At 48.1% G+C, this 22,769-nt stretch overlaps 3 protein-coding genes across 3 annotated transcripts in view; 1 reads left to right on the top strand and 2 right to left on the bottom strand.

Moving 5' to 3' along the window:
* ft (cadherin-related tumor suppressor fat) overlaps nt 1–16,112 on the bottom strand; it is a 28,001-nt gene extending 11,889 nt beyond the window's left edge. Inside the window, exons 1-5 of the mRNA XM_086830548.1 lie at nt 15,446–16,112; nt 5,339–10,996; nt 956–1,264; nt 401–896; nt 50–342 (exon numbers count right to left, since the gene is read on the bottom strand). Of these exons, the coding sequence (XP_086686674.1) occupies nt 50–342; nt 401–896; nt 956–1,264; nt 5,339–10,810 (6,570 nt within the window). The 5' untranslated portion in view covers nt 10,811–10,996; nt 15,446–16,112. The remainder of the gene's footprint in view (nt 1–49; nt 343–400; nt 897–955; nt 1,265–5,338; nt 10,997–15,445) is intronic.
* A 1,450-nt stretch (nt 16,113–17,562) lies between these two features.
* LOC110176990 (putative lipid scramblase CLPTM1) lies at nt 17,563–20,180 on the bottom strand. The gene is made up of 3 exons (XM_020943501.2): nt 20,038–20,180; nt 19,864–19,977; nt 17,563–19,758 (listed from the first exon to the last, which is right to left on the bottom strand). The coding sequence occupies exons 2-3, from the start codon at nt 19,903–19,905 to the stop codon at nt 17,851–17,853; spliced, it is 1,950 nt and encodes a 649-aa protein (XP_020799160.1). The 5' UTR covers nt 19,906–19,977; nt 20,038–20,180; the 3' UTR covers nt 17,563–17,850.
* Nucleotides 20,181–20,537: 357 nt separating this feature from the next.
* Nucleotides 20,538–21,379, top strand: RpL40 (ribosomal protein L40). Its single transcript, XM_020943502.2, has 2 exons — nt 20,538–20,572; nt 20,836–21,379. The coding sequence occupies exon 2, from the start codon at nt 20,852–20,854 to the stop codon at nt 21,236–21,238; it is 387 nt and encodes a 128-aa protein (XP_020799161.1). The 5' UTR covers nt 20,538–20,572; nt 20,836–20,851; the 3' UTR covers nt 21,239–21,379.
* The last annotated feature ends 1,390 nt before the right edge of the window (nt 21,380–22,769 follow it).

The raw sequence follows: 22,769 nt of genomic DNA, 5'->3' as shown, positions 1-22,769 counted from the left end.
ATACACTTTCTAGGTATTTTGCTTTGTACTGTTTAGAATGTCAACCTACCTTCACCGTCGACGACAAGCGCTGTTGCTTCTGATGCGCCAGGAACTGCTGTTGCTGTTGTCCGTGGTCGTAGCGTCTTGGCGAGCGGTACTTCAGCTTCAGCTGCGTCTCCTCCAGCTCGCTGAAGGAAGCAAACTCATCGGCGCAGTCTCGAGCGGTGACAGTCAGTGTGTATCCCGATCGATGCTCCCTATCTAGCTGGCGACGTGTGCGAATGGTGCCATTGCTATCGATGCCAAACTCAGAGTCGGCATCGCCCGCTGTGATGCTGTACTCGATGAGCCCATTATTACCTGTCAAAGGAGTAATCAAAACTAATTAAAGGTCCTTGACTAGTGCCTACAGACTTACCCGAATCTATATCCTTGGCTGACACAGTGACTACCTCCATCCCAACAGGCACGTTCTCAAATACCTCGCTCGAATAGCTCATGGGATCAAACAAAGGAGCATTGTCATTCAGATCGAGGACATTGCAATAGACTGTGATGGTGGTGGACAAACTAGGCTGCCCATTGTCCTGAGCCTGCACGATGAGGATGTAATGTTGGACCTGAAAGGAGGTGAAGAGAGCATAAAAGCAGCTCGGCACAGACTGACAGACAACTCTTACCTCTTCGTAGTCCAGGCGAGCTGTAAGGGTGAGCATTCCTGTTTGCGGATTCAAACTGAACACATCGTTGGCCCAATCGGAGACCACGTTGTAGGATAGCTGGGCATTCTGTCCTAGATCTGCATCCTTGGCCACTATCTGGCCCACCTGATAGCCACGCGGGGCATTCTCCGGTATGTCAAAGGAGTACACGGTATCTTCGAACATGGGCGGATTGTCATTGGTGTCGGTCACCTGGGAATTAATAAAGAAACATGGAGACTTTGCACTCATAAAATCAAATCCTTTCCTACCTCAATTGTAGCATAAGTATCCGTGTACTGCACTCCATCGGACACCCGAATCCTGAGCTCATACTTAAACTTCGTCTCCCTGTCCAGGGTGTCGTTCAGGAGCAGCTTACCCGTGGCGGGCTCCAGCAGGAACTTGCCATCATGGCCATCCATCAGCAGGAATGTCACAGAACCTATCGTATCCGGATCGTGAGCCCGCAGCGTGGCAATAGTGTGTCCGATCTCCAGATCCTCGCTGACATTGTAGGCGAACGGGGTGTCCAGGAACTGCGGTGGGCTGTCGTTCTTGTCGAGAACTGTTACTCTGACCTGGCGGCGGGAAATAAAGCAAGCGGTTTCGTTGCGTCAATAACACTGACCCACTTTCAGGGGAAGAGGACTACTACCAACTGGCGATGCCATCCAGCGGAAACTAGTTCCATATTTGGCACTAAATGCACAGAATATTCCATGTGCGAGCCTCCCTCCACTTCTGTCGCAATGTCAATCGCATTCCTCATCTCTTTCTCTTAACCTGGCCGGGGCCTGGGCTTGACCCGCTTACTGGCCTGCCTCTAACTCTGGCTTTATGGCCGGGCTATTATACACGAAGCCAGTTGCTGCCGCCTGCCCTGGCTGAACTTTCGGGTTCGAGTTCTTTATGACCGAGCGAATTATAGTTTTGGCCATTTCCCCAACTGCCCCGGCGGTCAGGCGAACACGAACTAAACTGGCTTGAGCATTACCTCTACAAAGTGTGTGTGTACCTTTGGATGTCGCCATTGTCACCGCAAAAATACATTCATTTCGAATTTGATATGCCTGTGCGTGCAGCATGCAGGTTTTTAGCTCAGTGCATTCATTACTTTGTGTTGAACTTGTTTCCGAAAGAACTTGTTAAATATTAGCTCTAAGTTTGTACGTGGGAAAAAGTCTGATATAGTAGCATATATATATTATATTTCATTGATTATAGTATGAATAATCAATCGTAGCCATTACTATATCGCGGTCCCTTCAAAAATATAGTAAAGATATATTGACTTCCCTACTTAAAACTGAACAATAGTTCAATCAAAAATTAGTTTAGGCAGAAGCTTGAAACACAGTGAAGGAATCATTTCCGACCCTATAAATCATATATATTCTTGATCAGCATGAACAGGGGAATCTTTCTAGGCATATAGCAAAGAAAATATTTTTTGAAATTTTTTTTCTTCATTTTTTTCAAAAAAAGGAAAGGGGTTACATCATTAAAATTGTCAAAAATGTCGATTTTTTTAGGTTTTAAACTGAGTACGCAGAATTGTTAACCTCATAAAAACTAACATAGGAAAGCTTTCCGAATGGAAATTAAAGCCTTTTTGGCTAAGTTATAGGATTTTTAAACTTCGATTGTCATATAAAAATAATTGCATAAATTAATATTTATTTTTAAACCCTTGAAGTATTATAATTTTAACAAAAGCTTACAAAACAGTGAAGGAGTCATTCCCGACCCTATAAATCATATATATTCTTGATCGGAATGAACAGGCGAATCGTTCTAGCTGTCTCCGACCAAAATTTAAATTTTTCAAAAATTTAAAAATTTTATAAGGGGTTACATCATTAAAATTGTCAAAAATCGACCAAATTTTCAATTTTCTAAAATTTTAAATTGAGTATGCAGATTGATTAACCTAGCAAAAAGTAACAAAAGGAAAGCTTTCCGAATTGAAATTAATGCTTGTTTGGCTTAGTTATGGAATTTTTAGACTGCGATTTACAAAAAAAAAGTCATATAAAAATATGAAATATTTGTTATGATCGACTTACAATTCGATTCTATAATTCGATTGCAAACTACAATGATATACAAACTTCGGCTTCTTGAAGTTATTTTCATTTTAATTTATTATATGGTTTATATTTCTATCGAACAATGATAGAACATTTTTTAGAAAAAACAAAAGAACTGATCTTGATTTGTTAGGAAAAAACCGGTACAAGATGAATTCCTCCTCCTCAAACATCTTTGCCTTTCTAAACTCATAACCCCGTAGGAACAGAGACACTAACCGATTTTTAAGATACCTACAAAAGATGAGGAATCAGAGTGGATGGTCGAATAAACTCGCAGTAAAATCACTTTCAGAACTCGTAACTCTCTTGCTAGTCACACATGGAGAACAAGGATCCAGAAGGCCATAAATACGCCAAAAGACCAACAGAGTCGGGAACGTGGACACGTAAAATATAGCATCGTGTGCTGAGATGGTGTTAAGTCGAGGTGAGGTGTTGGGCTCTTCGACTAAGAGTAAATAGTGCATTTGTAATAAAATTTATGCAAATTTGTAACACTAGACACCAGGAACCTGGAGAAGAGCCAAGGAGGTGCTGGACACGAGAGACGCATTAGAGAGAGAGGAAGATGCGGAGTCTATCAGCAAAAGACCATTTTGCAGGCCGGCTCTGAGCTTGGCTTGAAGTGTGTGGCGGCTAATTGAACTAATTTGAGCTGTGGAAAGCGGGTGCAGCAGCTGCAGAAAATGTAACCATTTGTCAATCCGCTTAATGGGCCCACGAAAGGCCCATGGAGCACATGACACGACGCGATTCCAGAAAAGAGCCACGGATGGCCATAAATTTGCTTGAAATTCCAGCCCAAAGATCGGGATCCAGGGGACATTTTGATGGACATTCGCGAGCTTGTTCGCTAGCTTTTATTTATTTACTTTTTTTAATTGCAATTATTTGCAAAAGCAGGCCAAGAATAATGAACGAGACTAGAAAGCTGTGTTTACTCAGGCAATAGAACCAGGGAAAAGCACCTTACTTTAACTCTTATACTCAAAAATAACTCACTAAATTGCTTTTTCTTGAGGCTTAGTGGAGGAAAATAGGAAACCAAGTGAAAGAGATGGTGATCGAGTATCGATTAATCAAACCTTTTAATTTTAAACTATTCACCTGATTAATACCCACAACGAGCCCTGGGCTAATCTCTAAATCTGTCACCGATTTAAGGACCGGATGAGGGTACCCGCGACTTGCAAATATTTAAAATTTAAAATGGAAAAACATGACAATCGTTTTAAATCAATGCAACAATGAATTGATTGAAACACTCTTCGCACGCGAGGCCACTAAAGCATAGTTGCTTGTACTAACCGCAGTCGCGGGGCAGCTTCGTGCACGAACCTGGAACTGGAACTGGAACTGCTCTCCTCCATCCTCCATCCTACATCCTCCATCCTCCATCCGCCGCATCCCCTCCAGATTTGCATGCGTGCATTGTTGGCATACCTACGCATACAACGTGTCGGCCATGAACACGCGGAGGCTGCAAAGCCAGGGAAGGAGTCAGGGAAGGAGTCAGGGAAGAGCCAGAAGAGCCCCCATCAAGGGCAGAAGAATCTGGAGCCAAAGAGTGAAGCTCCGAAAGAAAGAAGGTAGCAGTCTCTCTCTCTCTCTCTGCTCTGTTCCTGTTCTTTTTTTGCTTGGAGAAACCAGTAAAAGGTTCACGAGCGCCTGCAGAGTGAGTGGCTTGGGCAGTTGAGGTCCACGAATACCCTTCGACCGTGCAAGATGGTCCTCTGCGTATGCAGAGACCCCGTCTTGAGACGCGTAAGGTACCCCACCCCGCATAATTAAAGGCATCTGCCAATGAAGCAACTTATTATAATTCTATCCCTGCGGCCCATTTATCCGGAGCTTCGGTGCTCTGTAAAATATTTTCTCGATACACAGGTCTGTCTGGTTCGGGATGATCCCCCCGGGACCCCCAGCAAATTCATTCAGCAGAGATAGCAGGGCCCAGGGCTCAGGGACGAGGAGACCCCGACTCTGGCCTGTTAATTTGCATCCTCCAAGGGGCACAAATGCGTGCCAGGCCAGAGAAGGAGCTCTGGACTCCGCCAGACTCAGCTCCAGCTGAAGTGCTTGGCGTGTAATCAGCATTTTATATCAGCACAAGACATTAAAAGCGCATTAGTGCGGTCTCGACTTGCACTGATAAGCCCTTGGAGACTGCCCCAGAAATGGCCGCCAAGGCAATTCTCCTTTGAGCCCTCCATATTCTCATCCACTCTCGAGGTGCCTTTGGGGCACCAACTAAAAGAAAAGTCAGCCCTCTCAAGTAAGTAATCAGGATCTGATAAGATCGTACATGAAGTAAGAGCGAAATGATCAAAGTGAATATTATGTAGCGCAAATTCTGGTTAATTTTCCAAAAGGTTCAAATTTTTGTTATAAAAATGTGAGTGAAACTAAAATCATATGATTATTTATAGAGTTAAGATCTCAAAATCAAGGGACTATATATGCATCTAACCAATTAAATAGTTTCTGTATATTTTTTCAAATCCCCTCTTGCTTGTTTTAAATAGTTTCTATATCAATAAAAAATCCCCAAAAACTCACCATTGTCCTCGCTGTCCGCGGCTGTCCTCCAAGAGCAATGGCATAGACCTCCACTTCGTAGTCATCCGGTCCAGCTTCCCGGTCCAACTCTGCAGCCGTGGACAAAATGCCCAGCTTGGCGTCTATGTCAAACAGGCGATCCACCTGACCACGTGCAGCTCCACTGGCCGCCGTGACATTGGTGACAAAGTACTCGATCTCAGAGCCCGCCAGGTGAGCGCTCACCGTCAAAATCGTTGTGCCAATGGGTTCATTCTCATACACTGAGCCGGAGAGCATGTTGCGCTGCTCGAAACGCGGCACAGAGGCTTCACTGTCACCACCAACTGAAGCAGATCCCGGAGTGATGATGGTGATGTAAACCTCGCTGCTGCGGCGCTCGCTTTGCACCGCCTCGTCGGTGGCCTTCAGGGTAAGCTGATACCGCACCTCCGGCTTGTACTGCGCTCCGGGGGTAAAGGTTATCACGCCAGTGTTCCGCTGAAGCCGGAACAGGTCCTGCTGCCCGCTGACAATCTCGTAGGTGACCAGGCCATTGCTGGAGGAGTCGGCATCCTTTGCCTGAACCTGCATCACTGCCAGTCCCTTCTGGGAGGTGAGGATCTTTTGCGGCAGGATCGCCGCATTCATGGAGACAAAGACGGGGGCATTGTCGTTGATGTCCTCCACGATCACAGTGACCAACTTTTCCGTGGAGAGCTGTCGTTCTGAGGGCTGAGCCCGATCGGTGGCCACCACGGTGAGACGAAAGGTGTCGATGGTTTCTCGATCAATCTCCCTCAGCGTGTGAATCACTCCAGTCTCGGTGTTAATGCCAAAGTGTCGTCCTGTCGTGAGCTCCGGCTCCTGCTTGCTGATGGCGTAGCTCACTTTCCCATTGAGTCCCGAATCCGGATCGTCGGCGGTAACCGTGACTATGGGTGTCTTCAGGGCAATGCCCTCCTTGATCTGTCGCACAATTGCCGTGCTGGGAAAGATTGGCGGGTTGTCGTTGTCGTCCACCACCAGAACATTGTACAAAACAGTGGTGGAGAGCGAAGGAGTGCCGCAGTCGGAGGCGGTGATGTTCAGGGTATAGCTGGTAATGTCCTCGTAGTCCAGGAGCTTGTGGAGATACAGACTACCCGTCAGGCTATCAATATGGAATGTATCCCGGCGATTGCCCGCCGATATACTGAACACCACTTGGCTGTTGACACCCTGGTCGGCATCACTGGCTCGGAAACGCATCAGCTCCGTGCCCGTGGGGCTGGTCTCCAGCACAGACACCTCGCTACTGGATTGGGTAAACTCCGGGGCATTGTCGTTCTCGTCGAGCACCACAACTGTGATGGTGGCATTGGAGCTTAGGGGGTTCTTGATGGCCGCATCCCGAGCGACGACAACAAGGTGATGAATCTCTTGGGATTCCCTGTCCAAACTGCGCGCCAGGGAGAGCTGTCCCGTGGCGCTGTCCAGGCTGAATTGACCCGCTTCGTTGCCCTGGGCCAGTGTGTAGTAAACGTCACCGTTCAGCCCCTCATCCGCATCCTGGGTGTAGACGTGGGTAATGTGCGTCCGTTCGGAAGCGCCCTCGGAGATGGTTACATGGTATGGCGCACGCAAGAATTCAGGTGCATTATCGTTGACATCCGTGACATAAACCATAATCTTGACCTTGTCGTGCAGCCGTGGTACTCCATTATCAGAGACGGTGGCCTGCAGCATCAGTAGATTTTCGGTGGGAAAGCCCCACCTTGCACCACGCTCATCCTCCGTTTCGCTCTCCAAGTTGCGATTCTCCTTGACCAGCGACTCCCGATCGAAGGGACGCTTTGTCTTGATGAAGCCGTTCCTGGTGTCTATCGTAAAGTCCTGCGTGTGTGTTGTCAGGGTGAAGCTGAGCTCTGCATTCCTCCCAATGTCTCGATCCACGGCCGTCAGCTTGCCCACAAAGGTGTCTGCCGGCGCATTCTCCGGAATGTCAAAGGTGAACGAACTATTGGTAAACTGCGGCGCATTGTCATTCTCATCGATCACATGGATCACCACGGGCACCACCGAGGAGCGGGAGGGCTGGCCGGCATCCCTACAGGATACAGTCAGTGCATAATAATCCCGCTCTTCGCGGTCCAGCGGAGCTCGCACAAACAGGAATCCGTCGGGAAAGACGCCGAACATGAGATCTTGGTTGCCCTCAATTATCTCGTACGAGATACGTCCGTTCTCGCCCAGGTCAATGTCTGTGGCGGGCAGGGCAAAGAATCGAGTGTTCACCTTGGTGCTCTCCAGCAAGGATGTCTCATAGGAGGTGTGATCGAAAACGGGCGTATGGTCATTGACATCGGCTATGTTCACCGCGAGACTCAAGCGACTCGAGAGAGGCGGACTACCTGCATCGGTGGCCATTAGCTCCACTTGGAGCACAGATCCAGGCTCCGCTCTCACAGGCCGCTGCAGGTAAAGCACTCCCGTGACAGGTCCAATGCGGAACTGCTCCTCTGGATTGTGTGTCAAGCTATAGGTGATTCGGCTGTTGATGCCCGCATCCCTATCTCGCACCCTAGAGAGATAGATCTCCTGTCCCACGGCCGCATTCTCCGGCAGAGAGATAGTGGCTTCCGAGTCCCGATCCAAGGCAAAGATGGGTGCATTATCGTTAAGATCAACGATGGCCACATTGACAATGCATTGACCGTACAGGACAGTGGAAGAGCTGCTGCTGCTGCTGGAGCTGGCCAAGATGGTCAGCCGATAGTGGGCCTGCTCTTCGCGATCCAAGGCGCGGGCGGTGGTAATGCGTCCTGTCTTGGCATCAATGGCAAAATTCTGAGACCTATCGCCTTCGATGATGTCGTACTCGATGGGCTGCGAGGGCTTGCCCATGGGCAGGGGCTTCATCTGCACCACCCCCACCTCGCGGCTGCCGGGCTGCTTCTGCTTCTGCTGCTGCTGCTGCTCGTGATCCTCGACCATCTGGAACTCATAACCACCCGGTCCCTGGCCGCACTCTAGCGTCTCCGCCTTGGACTTGAGCACAATCTCCACCACAGCATCCCTCTGGCTCCTACGCTGGCCTGCATCACGTGCCGAGACCTGCAGCCTGTAGCGGGGCTTCAGGTGAGCGGAAGAGGCCGTCGTGCCACGCAGGCTGATGGCCCCCGACCGAGAATCCAGCTGGAAGTAGCCCTCGCCACCTGACTCCAGCTTGTACTCAATTAAGGCATTATCGCCGGCGTCTTGATCTGAGGCCGTGACACGGAGCAGCATCCTCTCACCCTGCTCCAACTCCCTTGCCATCTTGCCATCGATATCGGCCTCGGTGAGTGTGTAGATGTAGTGCCTGGGATAAAACTCCGGATCGTTATCGTTCGCATCGGCCACGTTGAGCCAGACGGTGGCCGTGGCCGACTGGGGCGGCGATCCCTGATCGCGGGCTATCACCGGTATCTCGTAGCGAGCCATTTTCTCACGATCGAGGGCCAGGCGCGTCGTTAATTGGCCCGTTAGCGCGTCGAGGGCGAACTGGCGCGGATACAGGCGCTCCACGCTGGGCGCCAAGCTGAATGTCACCGAACCGTTGGTGCCCTGATCGTGGTCGGTGGCCGTCATCAGAGCCCCGAGTGTCTGCGGGGGCGCATCCTCTCCAATGGTCACATTCTGCTGACGCTGCCCGAACTGCGGTGCCTCGTCGTTCTCGTCCAGCACCGTCACCTTCAACTGGGTGTAGGCAAACTTGGGATTGGGGCCTCCGTCCCTAGCGGAAATGCTCAGCTCGACGCTGTCACGTACCTCCCTGTCCAGGGGTCCGGCCGTTACAATCAATCCCGTCAAGGGATCCATGGCGAACCACTTGAGCTCATTGCCCGAGAGAATCTCATAGTGAACCTGGGCATTGACGCCAGTGTCCTCGTCGGTGGCCGTAATCGAGGCCACATAGCTGCCCGAGGGCGCCAGCTCACTTAGCACCGCCGTGTACTCGGATTTCTCGAACACGGGCTCATGATCGTTCACATCGTTCACGCAGATAATCAAGTATCCTGTGGTAGTCCTCGGCGGAGTGCCCTTATCCGTGGCCACCACGGAGAGGTTGTACTTGGCGATCTCCTCCCGATCCAGGACACCATTGGTGCGCACTATTTGGAGGTAGGACAGCGTCTCCAGGCGGAAATGACCCAGCTCGTTGCCAGACACTATCTGCGTGGTGGTCTGTCCATTGAGGCCATAGTCCGCATCTGTCACGGATATGGCTGCCACAACGGTTCCATTTTCCGCATTCTCGTCCACATTGGCCATCCGCAGGGTGGGCGGAAAGTACGCAAAGCTGATGAAGGGATCGTGATCGTTGTTGTCCAGCAGGTTGACCGTCACATAGGTGCGCCCATCCTGGCGGGGTGAGCCATGATCCCGAGCAAACACAGTGAAGACGCAGCTCTTTTGGTTGGAACCCTTGACATTCGTCTGCTGGGGGCAATTCACCCGATCCGTGGTGGATATGACACCAGTCTCTGGATTCACAGTGAACTGGTGCTCCGTCTCTGCCAGGTAATAGGTGATCTTGCTGTTGTCCCCCAGATCATTGTCGGAGGCCATCACAGTCACCACAGGAGTGCCTGGTAGCGCCGTCTCATTCAGGGACACATTGTAGTCGCTGTGGTCAAAGATTGGCGGATTGTCATTGACGTCCAGAATGGTGACATTCACCTGCAGGAAACCCAAGCGCGGCGGAGTGCCTCCATCCCTTGCGGAGATGTTCAACTGGTAGCTGCCCTGTGACTCACGATCCAGGTTACCCGTCGTCTCCAGGTGCAAATAAGAGTTGTCTCCACTCGGATTCGTGGTGGTGGCCAGCCGGAACTTGTTGTCCACGTTGCCAGCCACGATTTCGTACTGATCCGTCACCCCGTTCTCCCCCGCATCCGCATCTGTGGCGGCGTCGATGAGCAGCCGCGTGCCAGAGGCAGCGCTCTCCGAGAAGGACACGGCAATGCTCGGCTCGGGGAACTCGGGCGCGTTGTCGTTGATGTCCAGCACCTTGATGCGCACCTCAATGGGATAGGTGGGCTGCGAGGAGAGCACCACCAGGTCGTAGTGATCCCGCATGCCTTCGCGGTCCAGCACTACGTTGGTCTTCACCTCGCCCGTCACCGGATCCAGGGTGAATTCCCGCGGCGGTTCATTGAAGCGATACGAGAACTTGGGCTTGGTGGGTATAAAGCCCACCGAGGTGCCACGTGGCTGTCCCTCCAGGACCTCGAAATCCGCACTGGTGTCCACAGCCCGGGATTGCATTTCGCCCGAGGGCGAGGAGGAGCTTCTCCTCCTGGGGAAGGCGGCATACTGCTCGTAAGTGGTGGCATAGCTGCGGCCACGCGGCGTCATCAGCTCCAGCGTGGGCCTATCATCACCGGAGGAGGAGCAGGAGGACTGCGTGACCAGGAGCAGGAAGAATAGCAGGAGCAGCAGCGAGTGCTGTCCATGGCGCCCCTCCATCTTGGCGTAAGCGGATGGAAGGCTTTATGTCTCTTTGTTTACACTGAACTTTTCACTTGTTTGTTTATGTTTTTTTCCTTGTACTTTTCACACATTTACTCTGACTTTTTGTCACACTTTTATGTCTTGTAGCTTACACTGAGAGTTCATCTTGGAATTTGAGTGAATAATGGGTACACCTCTCACCTGAAAAGAAGGGAAAACAAAAGCGAATTAATGTGTTGTTTCAAAAGGATGTTATCTGGCAGAAGGACAGTTTAAGGTATTTATTATTTTATAAAATATATTTTAATTGGTTTGTTGGCATGCTTAAGTTTAACTTGTTTAGGTAATGCTTTCAATTAGCAACTTTCATGCCCCACGCTTCACGCCAGCATATAAAACACCTATTTTATACTTCGTTGAGCATAAAATTGGACTTGAGCCTCAGACTCAGCTCAGAGCGGTGGTATATGAGGCGCTAGAGCGTAAAACTGACAATAACTGATAAGTAACTGAATTATTTCAAGTACTTCTCATCATATATGATGAGTACAAGGCATACTTTCATATTATATAGAAATCTGGAAAATGTATCTTTGGGGAAACAAAAGACTTAGGCAACGAACTTGCCTGGAAGGACACCCCAACGAACCCTGTACTATTGATAACTAAACTAAGTTAGGAAATATGCAACATTTTCCCCTCTCCCTATACACTTTTCCATCATTTATTGACCCCACCCTTTTGGCCTAATCCCTTTAGCCAGCCCACGCACCGCTCCAGTGCCAGAATTTTACTGCGGGTCCCCGGACTAGAGTTGATTGAATGCCAGCCTCCTCCCTGGGCTTTTAGGAAAATCTAATCAAGATTTAGGCGGCGTCTATTAATCAAACGAAATTCCGAGGAGCCAGCAGCAGCAGGCACCCAAAAAGAAGGGGGAAATTTCCATTAATAGCATGCGTGTCAGCTTTTCGGACCAAATTAATGCTTTGTGGGCAATCTCTTGTTAGCCGGAGACGAAGACGGAGACGGGGTCTCAAAGAACTGACAGAGAGCTCTAAAAACCAGCTAACTGATTCGTATTTCGTATTCGTTTTAACACTCTGGCTTACAGCATCCAATCCGCAGAGGGATGGATGATGGACTAGAGAGCACCCTAGATGGTCTATAGTCTATATTTATTTAATCACACAGCCAGCTCACGATGCTTTATTTCTTATAAATTAATTTAAGGCCAAACTGAGATACCTCAGCTGATATATGTAACCCCCAACCCGTAGTAGGGAGACCCGCAGAATCTGTCAGAATGTGGGCTGTGGATCGGTTCAGTTCAAAACGAATCGAATCGAATCGGATCTCCCTGTCTCTTAAAAATGCGTCGTAAATTTCGTTTTTGTTGTCTCAACTGAAGCTTTTCAAGCCCCTCGAACCCGTTCATTAATCTTCGAAATCTACCTGCTCTAATGGTATTGTTAGCTCTGCTCTCTGTTCCTGGCAATCTTTTCAGTTTTTTCTTCTTTTTTTGTCTCTATCAAAGATATTTTTTGATGTGTCTCAGTGTGTGTGTTTTTTCTTCTTTTCACACAAACACAAACATAGAGGTAGAGGTATCGAGGAAGGTCTATGTCCGTCTCCAGTTTCTATCGCATGCCTTTGGCATTAGCAGTCCTCTTTCGAAATCGTTTCCTCGAATTTATAATTCAGAAATGGAAGTGTCAAGAGTGGATTTCAATAAATAAAAGGATATTTAATGGGGGTGTGCATAACTTGAGTGAGTTTGCCTTTGTTTACGAGATATTTCTATAGATTAAAGCGGAATATTTGTATCTTAAAGGAGTGTGTTTCAATAAATAAATATATATTATAGTAGGAAAATATTCAATTCACTTGTTTTGAATCATTACGGGGAAAGTTCTAGTGATTAATAAATTAATACTTGCACATCTCAAAGGAGTTTTGGAATTAAGTTATTACTAAGAGGAAGTTTCAATAATAACATTGAAATATTTACTCTTTTAAAGATAAAAACTTCTGAAAAACACTTTTTATATTCAAAACACACCCTGCAAAAAAGGGTTAATTTCATAATATACAGCGGAAACTAACATTTTCCCCTCCTCTATGAAAAGTATTACTTTCATTAGCTGTTCCGCCTTGAACCCGCTACGAAACTCATTTAGAGTTCAATATTCACAGTTCACAGTTGGCAGAGAAATTTAAATATATTTCCAAAAGAAATAAACGAAAGAAAAGCAAAGCCCATTTGTTTGATTGATGTATGCATATATGGCTTTATCCGTCTCCTTTACACTTTCCCATACCGGCAGGCCAGCCGGGCTGTGGCTTATGGGCTATCTGATTTCCAGGCCATTAATATCGATGCTGCGGCTATTTTTAAGAGCTCATAAATATAGCCATACCCGGCTAGGCGACATTTGCATTGCAAAACTAAAGCCAAAAGCCTCACAACAAAGGGCTGGGAGCCTAGAACCGCCGAAATGAGTAGAACCGAAACCAGATCGAGCTTCTTGGACCGACCAGCATCGTGATGATGCCCCAAGCGGGGCTACTCCCCGACTCAGACTCCGATCTCGATTCGGTGCCTTATTATTATGAATTTTTATTTTATTTGAGCTTTTCACTTTACATCTCACTACAAGCTGCAGTTTGCAGCCAGAGAACAGAGAGTGGAGAGTGTGGGGCGAAAACGTGTTTTTCATATTTCCATATTCATTTACATTTCGCTCTCCGCGTTCAGGAATATTTTCTTTCCTTCTTCGATGGAGGAAAAGTAACGAAAACAAACCGAAAAACGACAATTTTTCAGACATTACGTGGCAGCTCCAACACTCACGAGCTGCCCACGTCTATAATAATATTGTATTATAATAATCCAACTATTAATCTTATTTGTCCATGATGTAATTTTTGATGTACGTTCATATTCATCGAAATACCACTCTCCACCGATGTGGTTATGAATGCATTAGCTTTGGCTTTGACTCAAAACTGAAGCTGAGGCTGAGACTGCGACTGCGCGTGGGCTTGGGAAAAGTGATTTGCGTTCCGCTCGAGCTTATTGATTTTATGCAAATCCAGAGTCTGGATGGATTCTCGAGGGGAGGAGACTGGACCCGGGACTAAGTTCCGAAATGGAAATGGAAATCACACAAGTAGAGGAGTGTAGTGCCATGGATGTTTATGAGTACCTACCATTTTTCCTCACATTTTTACATGCATTGTGGTTGGTTGGTATTGGTGTTGGTGCACACACACACTCACTCCCAGGAGCACTCACGGACACACACACGCAGCATATTTTTTCTTTTTTTTATATATATTTTTTTCTTTCAGCAAAACGTGTTTTGCCTCATTTTTCGCTCTTGTATATGGCTTGTTGCTGCGGCTGCGGCTGCTGCTGCTTGGAGCAACGTTGTTGGAATTTTTCACTTATAAAAATTTGCAACGGCAACACAAACACACACACACCGAACGATCACACACATACACAAACACTGAGGCACTGAGACTGCACTTTGGGGCAGCGCAAGGTTTGGGGACACTGAATTTGTGGCCTTAGCCAGCTGGCTTATCATGCGGGGTAGTGGCTATCAAAGGATGGATGCACTGCAGCAGGAGACACGAAATCTGGGTGCACTACCTTCACTTTTGCCTGTCAAGCGCTTCACGCACGCGCGCCTTTCAGAGCCAACGGAGTCTCGGAATCGGAATCGGATTCGGATTCGGAATCGCTGAACTCGCCTCAGTGGTCGCAACGGAACTGAGAAACGAGCCTGGCCCCAGCAGAGATTCGGATTCAGCTCCAAGCCAGGCCTGGGAAAAGCCGTCCAACGGGTTTGTGGCTTCAAGAGAGCGAGAGAGCAAGAGAGCGACTCTCAGGTGGGACTACCTCTACCTCTCTACCTGCAACACATTTTTCACTTGTTGCAGTTTCGTTTTTCATTTTCTTGTTCGCTCTCCAAGAGAGGCGTCTGGAGAGCCGCCCCTCCGACTTAGGCCATAATGCTGCCCGCCGAGTCTTCATCTCGTCTTGGTCTTGGTCTTGGTATTGGTTGTGGTCCAGTCCAGTCCAGTCCGACGAGATTCAATAGCCACCGGCGACCCATACACAGCGACAATAAAAATTACTGTCCCGCTCTCTGGGGACGGGGTTACTTCTTGCGACGCCAAGTACGCAGAGAGAAAAACAAAAGCAAGAAACTATAAATATAACAAAATATTATATAATAACAAAGCTAGGAACCTATAAAAGAAAAATGGTTCTAGGCAAGCAAGGGAAACCAATCTTTACAATGCTATTAATGGAGACTTTTGAAACTTGACAGCAATGTATACTGATGAGGAAGTGGTTACCTTCTTCTGAATGGGCTATATAAACAAGACTCCTTTTAGTCCTTATAAGAAATACATTCTATCTAGTTCTCTTCTGGTATCAAATATATAAACTAACCCTAACTAAAGGATTTTTCTAACTTTCTCTGCCTAACGAATGTGGTTTGGTACTGTGCTTCAAAGAATACTATAGATCTAAATACAATCTTTCAAAGATCAATGATCACTGAAATCAAAAAAGGAATGTTAAGAATAAGAAACCTTTTATAAGGTTTTAACCTATACCCAACCTCAACTCACTGGAACATTGTTTCCTGTGCAACCCACTCGCTGTTTGCGTTGTTGTGCTCAGTCGTGCTCACTCGGTCCCACTGCAATCCTCCAGCGGAGCGAAGGTAGAGGAGCTGGAGAGGTAGGAGCACCACCAGCACCACCACACTCCGGCCGCAGGTTCGGTGCTTGGAATTATATGAAATTCTTGCACAGCTCGCTCTCTCTCTCTCTTCCAGAGAGATTGGCTCTCTGTTTGTGGGCACCTTTTTATTTGGTTACTTCCCTGGTTCGCCTCCGATCTTGGGCTGTAGAATTTTGTTTAGCATAGAAACTGGTTTCAAATTAAAATTATCGCTGGTCATTTTTCTTATGGTTAGTTGTCGTTTACTTTGCCGTTGTTGTTGTTGTTGTTTCTCTTGCTCTTGCTCTTGCTTTTGTTGTTCTGGCTGCTGTTGGTGGTGCCTCATTTTTTGTTTTGTTTTTCTGGAATTTCGGTGTTTGGTGTTTGGGACCTGCGTTTTACTTCCCTTCGCTGCCCCAGAGAGTGTGCTGCTGCTGCTGCTGCTGGTGCGATGGTGGCGGCGATCTTGCTGGTGTGAATGTGAACCTAGCTCTTGGTCTTCATCTCCTCCTCCTTCCTGCCATGCGTGTGTTGTCTTGGACACTGGGCGCCCTTTACGTGAGATATTACAGACTGAGAATAATACATTATAACTTTAACTATTTTACAAGTGAATTATATATTTACCCTTAACAAAACTCTCGGAAGGTACAACTTGTCTCAATGAAATCATCTCCCTTAGAAGCCTGTTCCATAATATTACTTGTCTCTCTTTAATTCTTTCAGTGTCTCCCTCGAGAATGGGTTGCTGTCTGGGCCTCTTGCTGGATGCTGCTCCCTCCTGTCGTATGTCGCTGGCTGGCTCTGGCCATCTTTATTCTTATTAGGCTGGAAATTCGAATCTGGGACTGGCTGAATTCCAGGAATGCCTCTGACAGCACTCGAAATATCTAAGCGAGGGGCCAAATCCAACCAACTCGATCTTAATCTGTGTGAATATTTAGGGGTTAACCTAAAACCCTATGTCCTAGAAGCAATAGTTATCTCTGGGAAAATTCAGGGGTTCTACTTTACGCTTGTTGGGAATCTCTGGCTGTCTTGTAACACTGTCACCGTTGGGGAAGTAAAAAGAGCATCACAAGAGTTTTGCCCGATTTTATTTCTTTATGAATGTCGTCGTCGTCTTGGTTGCCTCTTAAATGCCACAAATGCAGCAACAGCAGCAGCAGCAGCAGCAGCAACCGCCCTGGTCCGGTCGCATTCTTATCTTTTGAGAAATATTACAAAAACACGCAAAGCCCAGGCCAAGTCCTGGCTTCCTCTCCACCAAAGCCACCAAAGGCAAACCAATAAAAATAGCTGAGCCTACCACTGTTGCTCTGTTCGTCGGTCGGTCCATGTGTGTTTATCGTTGCCTTCGTTCCATTTCCGACTTCTTCCCAGCGCCCGAGGCGCGGGAGATGTCTTGGAGTTCGGCTTCAAGTCCAGTGGCCAGTTGCTGAGGATGTCGTAGGTGTGATTCTACAAGTTCCGATGATGGAGCGAGGTGAGGAAAAGGGGATTTTTTAATACCTATAACCTCTTAATGCTTTAAAGCCTTGTATAAACAGTATTTAGGTATGCACTTAAATAAGAAATATAAAGACAACCTAATCAAATTATAGTTATATTAACTTCCGCTTTAAGTTAGAGTCGTGTTTACTGGAACATAAATTACTAATTTTCCCTTTCCCACAGACTTTTCTTTGCTGTATAATTTTTTGAATTGAACCTGGCGCGCTCTTGGCCAAGTCCAGTGCTGTAAACAGTCACAAACAGTGTTGTAAGACGTTTTCATAAATACTTAACGTGATGTGCCTCATTTAAAACTTAAAATCGTTAAAGAATTTTATGGTCCGAAGAGGTTTCTTCACTTTGAATAAACTCTAAATAAAATTAATATTAAAAAAAAATAACAATTAAACGCCACGTTCTCAATTCTTAAATCAGACCACCATCAACTTCATGAGTTCTCAGACATAAGGTGACTTGATAAGTGGGCTTATCTCGGTGCTATCCATGATTAGCCCCGATTAGATAATGATTTTTGTCTCACACTTAATTTATTTGATCTTCCAACGCTGCGGAAAGGAGCGAAAAAACACAAAACAAACATACATACATACGTTGAAGTACATACAATTAGCCCTAAGAATGATGCTAGCATGGGTTGGTTAGGTTGAGTTGGGTCTTAGTTACCTTGACTATGTATACTGGAGTGATTACATACAATATCGGGGGAGTATATGGGTATTGCTAATGCTATTGCTAATGCAAGCTGCAAGCTGCAAACTGTTCCCAAAAGCAACCCCCCCACCCGAGGATCCTTCCTCTAATCCCGCTTCTTTTGTGCGGCTGTCTTTTTGGTCACTGGCGTAGCTGCTGCCGCTTCGGTTCCAGCCGCTGGTGCTTCGATGGCTCCATTGGGTGTCGCTCCCGCCACCTTCTTGGCATCCTGCTCCATCTCCCCGGAGAAGCCGAACTCGTTGACGCGCTTGAGATCCACGCGGTACTGCCAACGTTGGTAGAGGAACACAAAGAAGATGATATCGTCACGGAAGCAGCCAAGGCGATACATGGTCGGCATTTTGATGACAAAAGCAAAGATGTCGTCGATGAAGGTGTTGAGGAACTTGTAGGTCATCATGCGCCACGGCATGTGGGCCACCGACTTCAACTTGTAGTTGATAAACAGCTGCGGCGTCATCAGGATGAAGCCAAAGGTCAGCAGGTAGCCGTACAGCATGTTCAGTACGAACGAGTACCAGCCCTTGTGCTCGTTGTAGATCAGAGAGTATACAAAGTAGGCCACCAGCAGCGGGAAGCAGGCCCAGCCCAAATACTTGAAGGCCAGCTTGTCGTACTCCTTGGTGGAGCTCTCCGAGTAGGAGCCCTTGTCGCTCAGGGTGATGCGCGGCAGGATGCCGAGCAGCTTCTGGTCGCGGTCGTAGTTGATGTCTACCACCTTGTGAATTTTCCACACCTCGATGCCAAGGCCCACGAAGCACGAGATGCGGATCATGAAGTTTGTCTCGTTGTCCAGCACGTACAGTAGAATGATCAGCGACTGGAAGACACCGAAGAACACCGAACGCACGGACAGACCCTCCAGGGACTTTCGATTGTTCCAGAACTGAATGTCGTTCTTAAAGGCTAACAGCTCGAACACAGAGTGCAGGATGGACACGGCCACGGTGATGCCCAGAAGGTAAATGTTCGTGTCCAGCAGCGTCTCCTTCAGGGAGTCCTGGTCCTCGTCACTCTCCTCCGGCTGGCTGGCGGCCATCAGATCGCCCAGCATATTGCCGGCCCACTTGTTCTTCATCTGCTTGGCGGCGTACAGCTGCCACTTGAACATGCCCAGCGGCTGGAAGGTCAAGTGCAGCTCCAGCTCCGGCGTGGTCTCATTCACCGGGAAGTACTCCCGCTGCAGATTCCAATAGTCATTAACAAACACTATCGGCAGGTATGTCTTGCCGCCATCCACAAACTTCACGTACTCATCGAGAGGCGCCGGCACCGAGCCCTGGGCCCAGTTGGTCTGATCCACCACCAGGTTGACCGTGAGATTGGGATGCCAGTGTGAGACGATGGTGTCCTTGAGATTCGCGTGCTTCAGCTCATGCTCCAGCTTCTCCTTTTCGCTGGCCAGCAGGTTATAGTTGCGGTTCACACGCAGTTTCTTAAACTTATTGAGCTGGTGCTGCTGGTGGCCCATGTGCCCGTTCTTCGCGTAATTGCTCGCTTGCGGATCCGGACTCTCGCCCGATCGCGTCACAAAGGCGTGCAGATAGACGCTACCGTTGTTCATTACATGCTGGCTGGCCCGCAGCTTGAGGCTGTGCGTATAGATACCGTCACCAGTTGCGCCCGAGGTCCAGTCGCCGTAGGTGAGGTCCTCCTGCAACCACAGTAGGTTCGCCTTCTGCTGGAAGTTGACCACATCGGGCTCCTCCGACAGCCACACGTGCAGGTCAAAGTCCGTGCCGTTCTCGAAGAAGTTCCAGGCCGTGATCTTTGGCCCCGCATTGGCTACGCTCTTGTCCTGCGGACCGGCGGTCGGCTGCGGCCGCCGGAAGAAGGAGCTCACAAAGTAGATGATGAGAGCGCGCAAAATTAGCGACTTGGTCATGGCGAAGAAGGACTCCATGCGGGTGGGCTGTTGCTGCTGTTGTTGTTGCTGCTGCTGCTCGCCGCCCGCATCTTGGGCCAGCTCAGCGTTCCCATTGCCAGCCACCACCTGGGAAGAGAGAGAGAGAGAGCAGAAGGTCGGTGCAGGTTGAAGGGAGTTCCTTGTTCGAGGCTGTGGGAAGTAGGCCAGCCTTTGTGGAAGGTTGTTGCTTACCGCGCCATCGGCCGCGGCCTGCCCCTCGCCTGCTTTCGACATAATTTGAGGCGGATCCACGTTTTTTCTGTCACTTTGCAAAATTTCAGCAGCTCGCGAAAGAACGTTGAAAACCTATCGAGTTAAATTAATTTTTCAGCTGGCTATCGTCGACCACCTATCGATTGCGCTCACCTGTTGCCAATCGATGGCGGCGTGTTCGCTATCGATAATCCAGCTTCAAGTCTTTCGCGCACAAAACGATGTATTTCGACTTGTCTTCACATTTTTCGCCCTGACTGGACTACATTGCTATAAAAAAGTTTTACCGTGCACACAATCTTGTGTCAATCTTAAATTTTAAGAGTTTCCTTGTCTTAGCATTGTTTAGAACCAAAAACGCATACTAAACTCCCTGACTAGTGACGGCACAGTAAACATCGATGGTCGAAAAAATCATCGATGATTTAGAACATTTGAAAAACATTCATTCATCGATGCAGATTTAGCAGAGTTCTCTTGTCTTAGCAGTGCTTAGAACCAAGGGCGCATACAATTCCCTCTTGATAGTGATGGCACAGAAACATCGATGGTCGAAAAAACATCGATGATTTAGAACAAGAGCAAAACGATGTTTTCATCGATTTTTTGGGCACCACTAATTTCCAACCGGTCACACTAAATATCTCTTTTCGAAAAAAAAATTGCACTTGGTAGCACGTTTCCTGAGGTAAGATTGCTGAAATATTGCCGAAATGGCCGTGAAAACCCGAAAGCGTGACACAAAACAAAGTGCAGTGGCTTGAGTGACCCGCCCGTGTGTTGGGGCAGTGGAAGAGCTAGGTGGGGGCCATTTCGCCGAGGAATACCCGCCTGCAGGTCGGACCTAACCTCGAAGCACGGCCACAAACACACAATGTGACGCTTTCGGGGCATAGTTCTATATCTTTTGGGAATAAATTTGGACTCATTGTCTTTGTGTTGTGCTTGCAGCAACGACGCCGCCACCATGCAGATCTTCGTGAAAACCCTCACCGGCAAGACCATCACCTTGGAGGTGGAGCCTTCGGACACCATCGAGAATGTGAAGGCCAAGATCCAGGACAAGGAGGGCATTCCCCCAGATCAGCAGCGTCTGATCTTCGCCGGCAAGCAGCTGGAGGATGGCCGCACCCTGTCCGACTACAACATCCAGAAGGAGTCGACCTTGCACTTGGTGCTCCGCCTGCGTGGTGGTATCATTGAGCCCTCGCTGCGCATCCTGGCCCAGAAGTACAACTGCGACAAGATGATCTGCCGCAAGTGCTACGCCCGCCTGCACCCACGTGCCACCAACTGCCGCAAGAAGAAGTGCGGCCACACCAACAACCTGCGCCCCAAGAAGAAGTTGAAGTAGACGACGACGACGACGAAGATTCAGCGGGTCTTCTTGCTCCTGGCGCTGCTCCATGGTTAACCATCTAAGTAAATATATGTACATTGTGTGAAACCAATCTCCGAGAGAAATGTAATTGTATTTGCCACAAGGCGCAGCGCATTTGCCCCATTCGTTGTTCTTTCTCTGCTCGGTTGTCACCGCAGAACGGGTTTCCTCGGGGAGACTCTTATACTGCCCGCTCTCTGGCATCTGGTTCTAGTCCGCGTCCAGGAAGCGGGCCAGCGACCGCAGGTAATTGATATTCCATCTGCCGGTCGAGAAGGAGGAAACCCTAGGGGAACGGGCACTGGGATGGGGTCTATCGCCACGGATGGCTGCAACTCAGACCTACTTGGCCACGACGACTTCGGTTCGCTTCGAATACAGTTAATTGGTTTCATTGACCGCCGAGAAAGACACTTGTCCAGCCAGCGGCTTCCGTTGCCATCTGCAAAACTGGTTGTTCCCACTCATCCCTCTCTCTCTCTATCTCCCCCTTGGTGTTCTTTTTATGAATCTCTTAATAACCCAAGGGTCACCAAAAGCGGGCGCTACCTGGTGACGGCCCCAAAGGGTTCTCGGCCCCGTGCGAAAAGTCCTGATAAACAAGACCCGATAACAACCAAGGGCAACGGCGGAGCGGAGCAGATGCAGGAAGGAGGCCCAAATTGCGGTCAACATTAATTAAAAATACAGCGAGGGAGTGAGTGACCCAAGGCAGATGTCCCAGGCGTCGCCGAATTCTGGGGAGGAGGAAGTGGAGGTGGTGGCTGCTCCCAGGATGTTGGGTGGCTGCCGCCGGGCGCGAAAGATGAAACTGCGGATCGAGCAGAATGCAAAAAAGCTAACAGGCAAGGGTTCTCGCGAAAGAGTGAGAACGAGGAGAAGCAACCTTTGCCACGGCCCTAAGGGGGCCGCATGCAGTGACCATCAAACTTTTAACAGTGAAGGTCCAAAACAAAGTTACAGTAATGGCACATAAATGCGGTACAGTAATGGCAAAGAAAAAGATATGCTGTGGCGGCATAGATATTTTAACATTAAACTCTATATATTTTGATATTTCAAAATCTAATATATTAATGTTTCAATATAATATTAAGGGAAAATAATTAATATATCTCTTGATATTTTTACAACCCCATATTTAAGTGTCAAGTGTTTTAGATATTTGGAGGATGCTGGTTACCTGAACTTATAAAGCCTAAACTTATAATTCTTATAATTTTATACAGGAAAACACTTTAATTAATGAAAAGAGAAAAAAACACCATAATGGAAACCAGAGAGAACTAATTTCTTAAGGTAACTAAGCCTCAAGAGTGCCTCCCAATCTCACGGTGGACCACGTACTCCGAACATGTCTCGCCCAAACAGTATAAAAAGGTGTTATGTGCGGGGTTGGGGGCGTGGCGCAAACGGGGGCAAAAGTATTTTAAAAATTAAGGCGCTGCCGCCAGGAGGGAGCTGCTCGCCTGCTTATTTATGGGTACCGGGTCCTCCTGCCTTC

This window comes from Drosophila serrata, unplaced genomic scaffold, assembly GCF_035046125.1.
Source record: "Drosophila serrata isolate PLE 108 unplaced genomic scaffold, ASM3504612v1 contig_240, whole genome shotgun sequence".
Classification (NCBI taxonomy): Eukaryota; Metazoa; Arthropoda; class Insecta; order Diptera; family Drosophilidae; genus Drosophila; species Drosophila serrata.
This window is presented reverse-complemented; position numbering and strand designations above follow the sequence as displayed.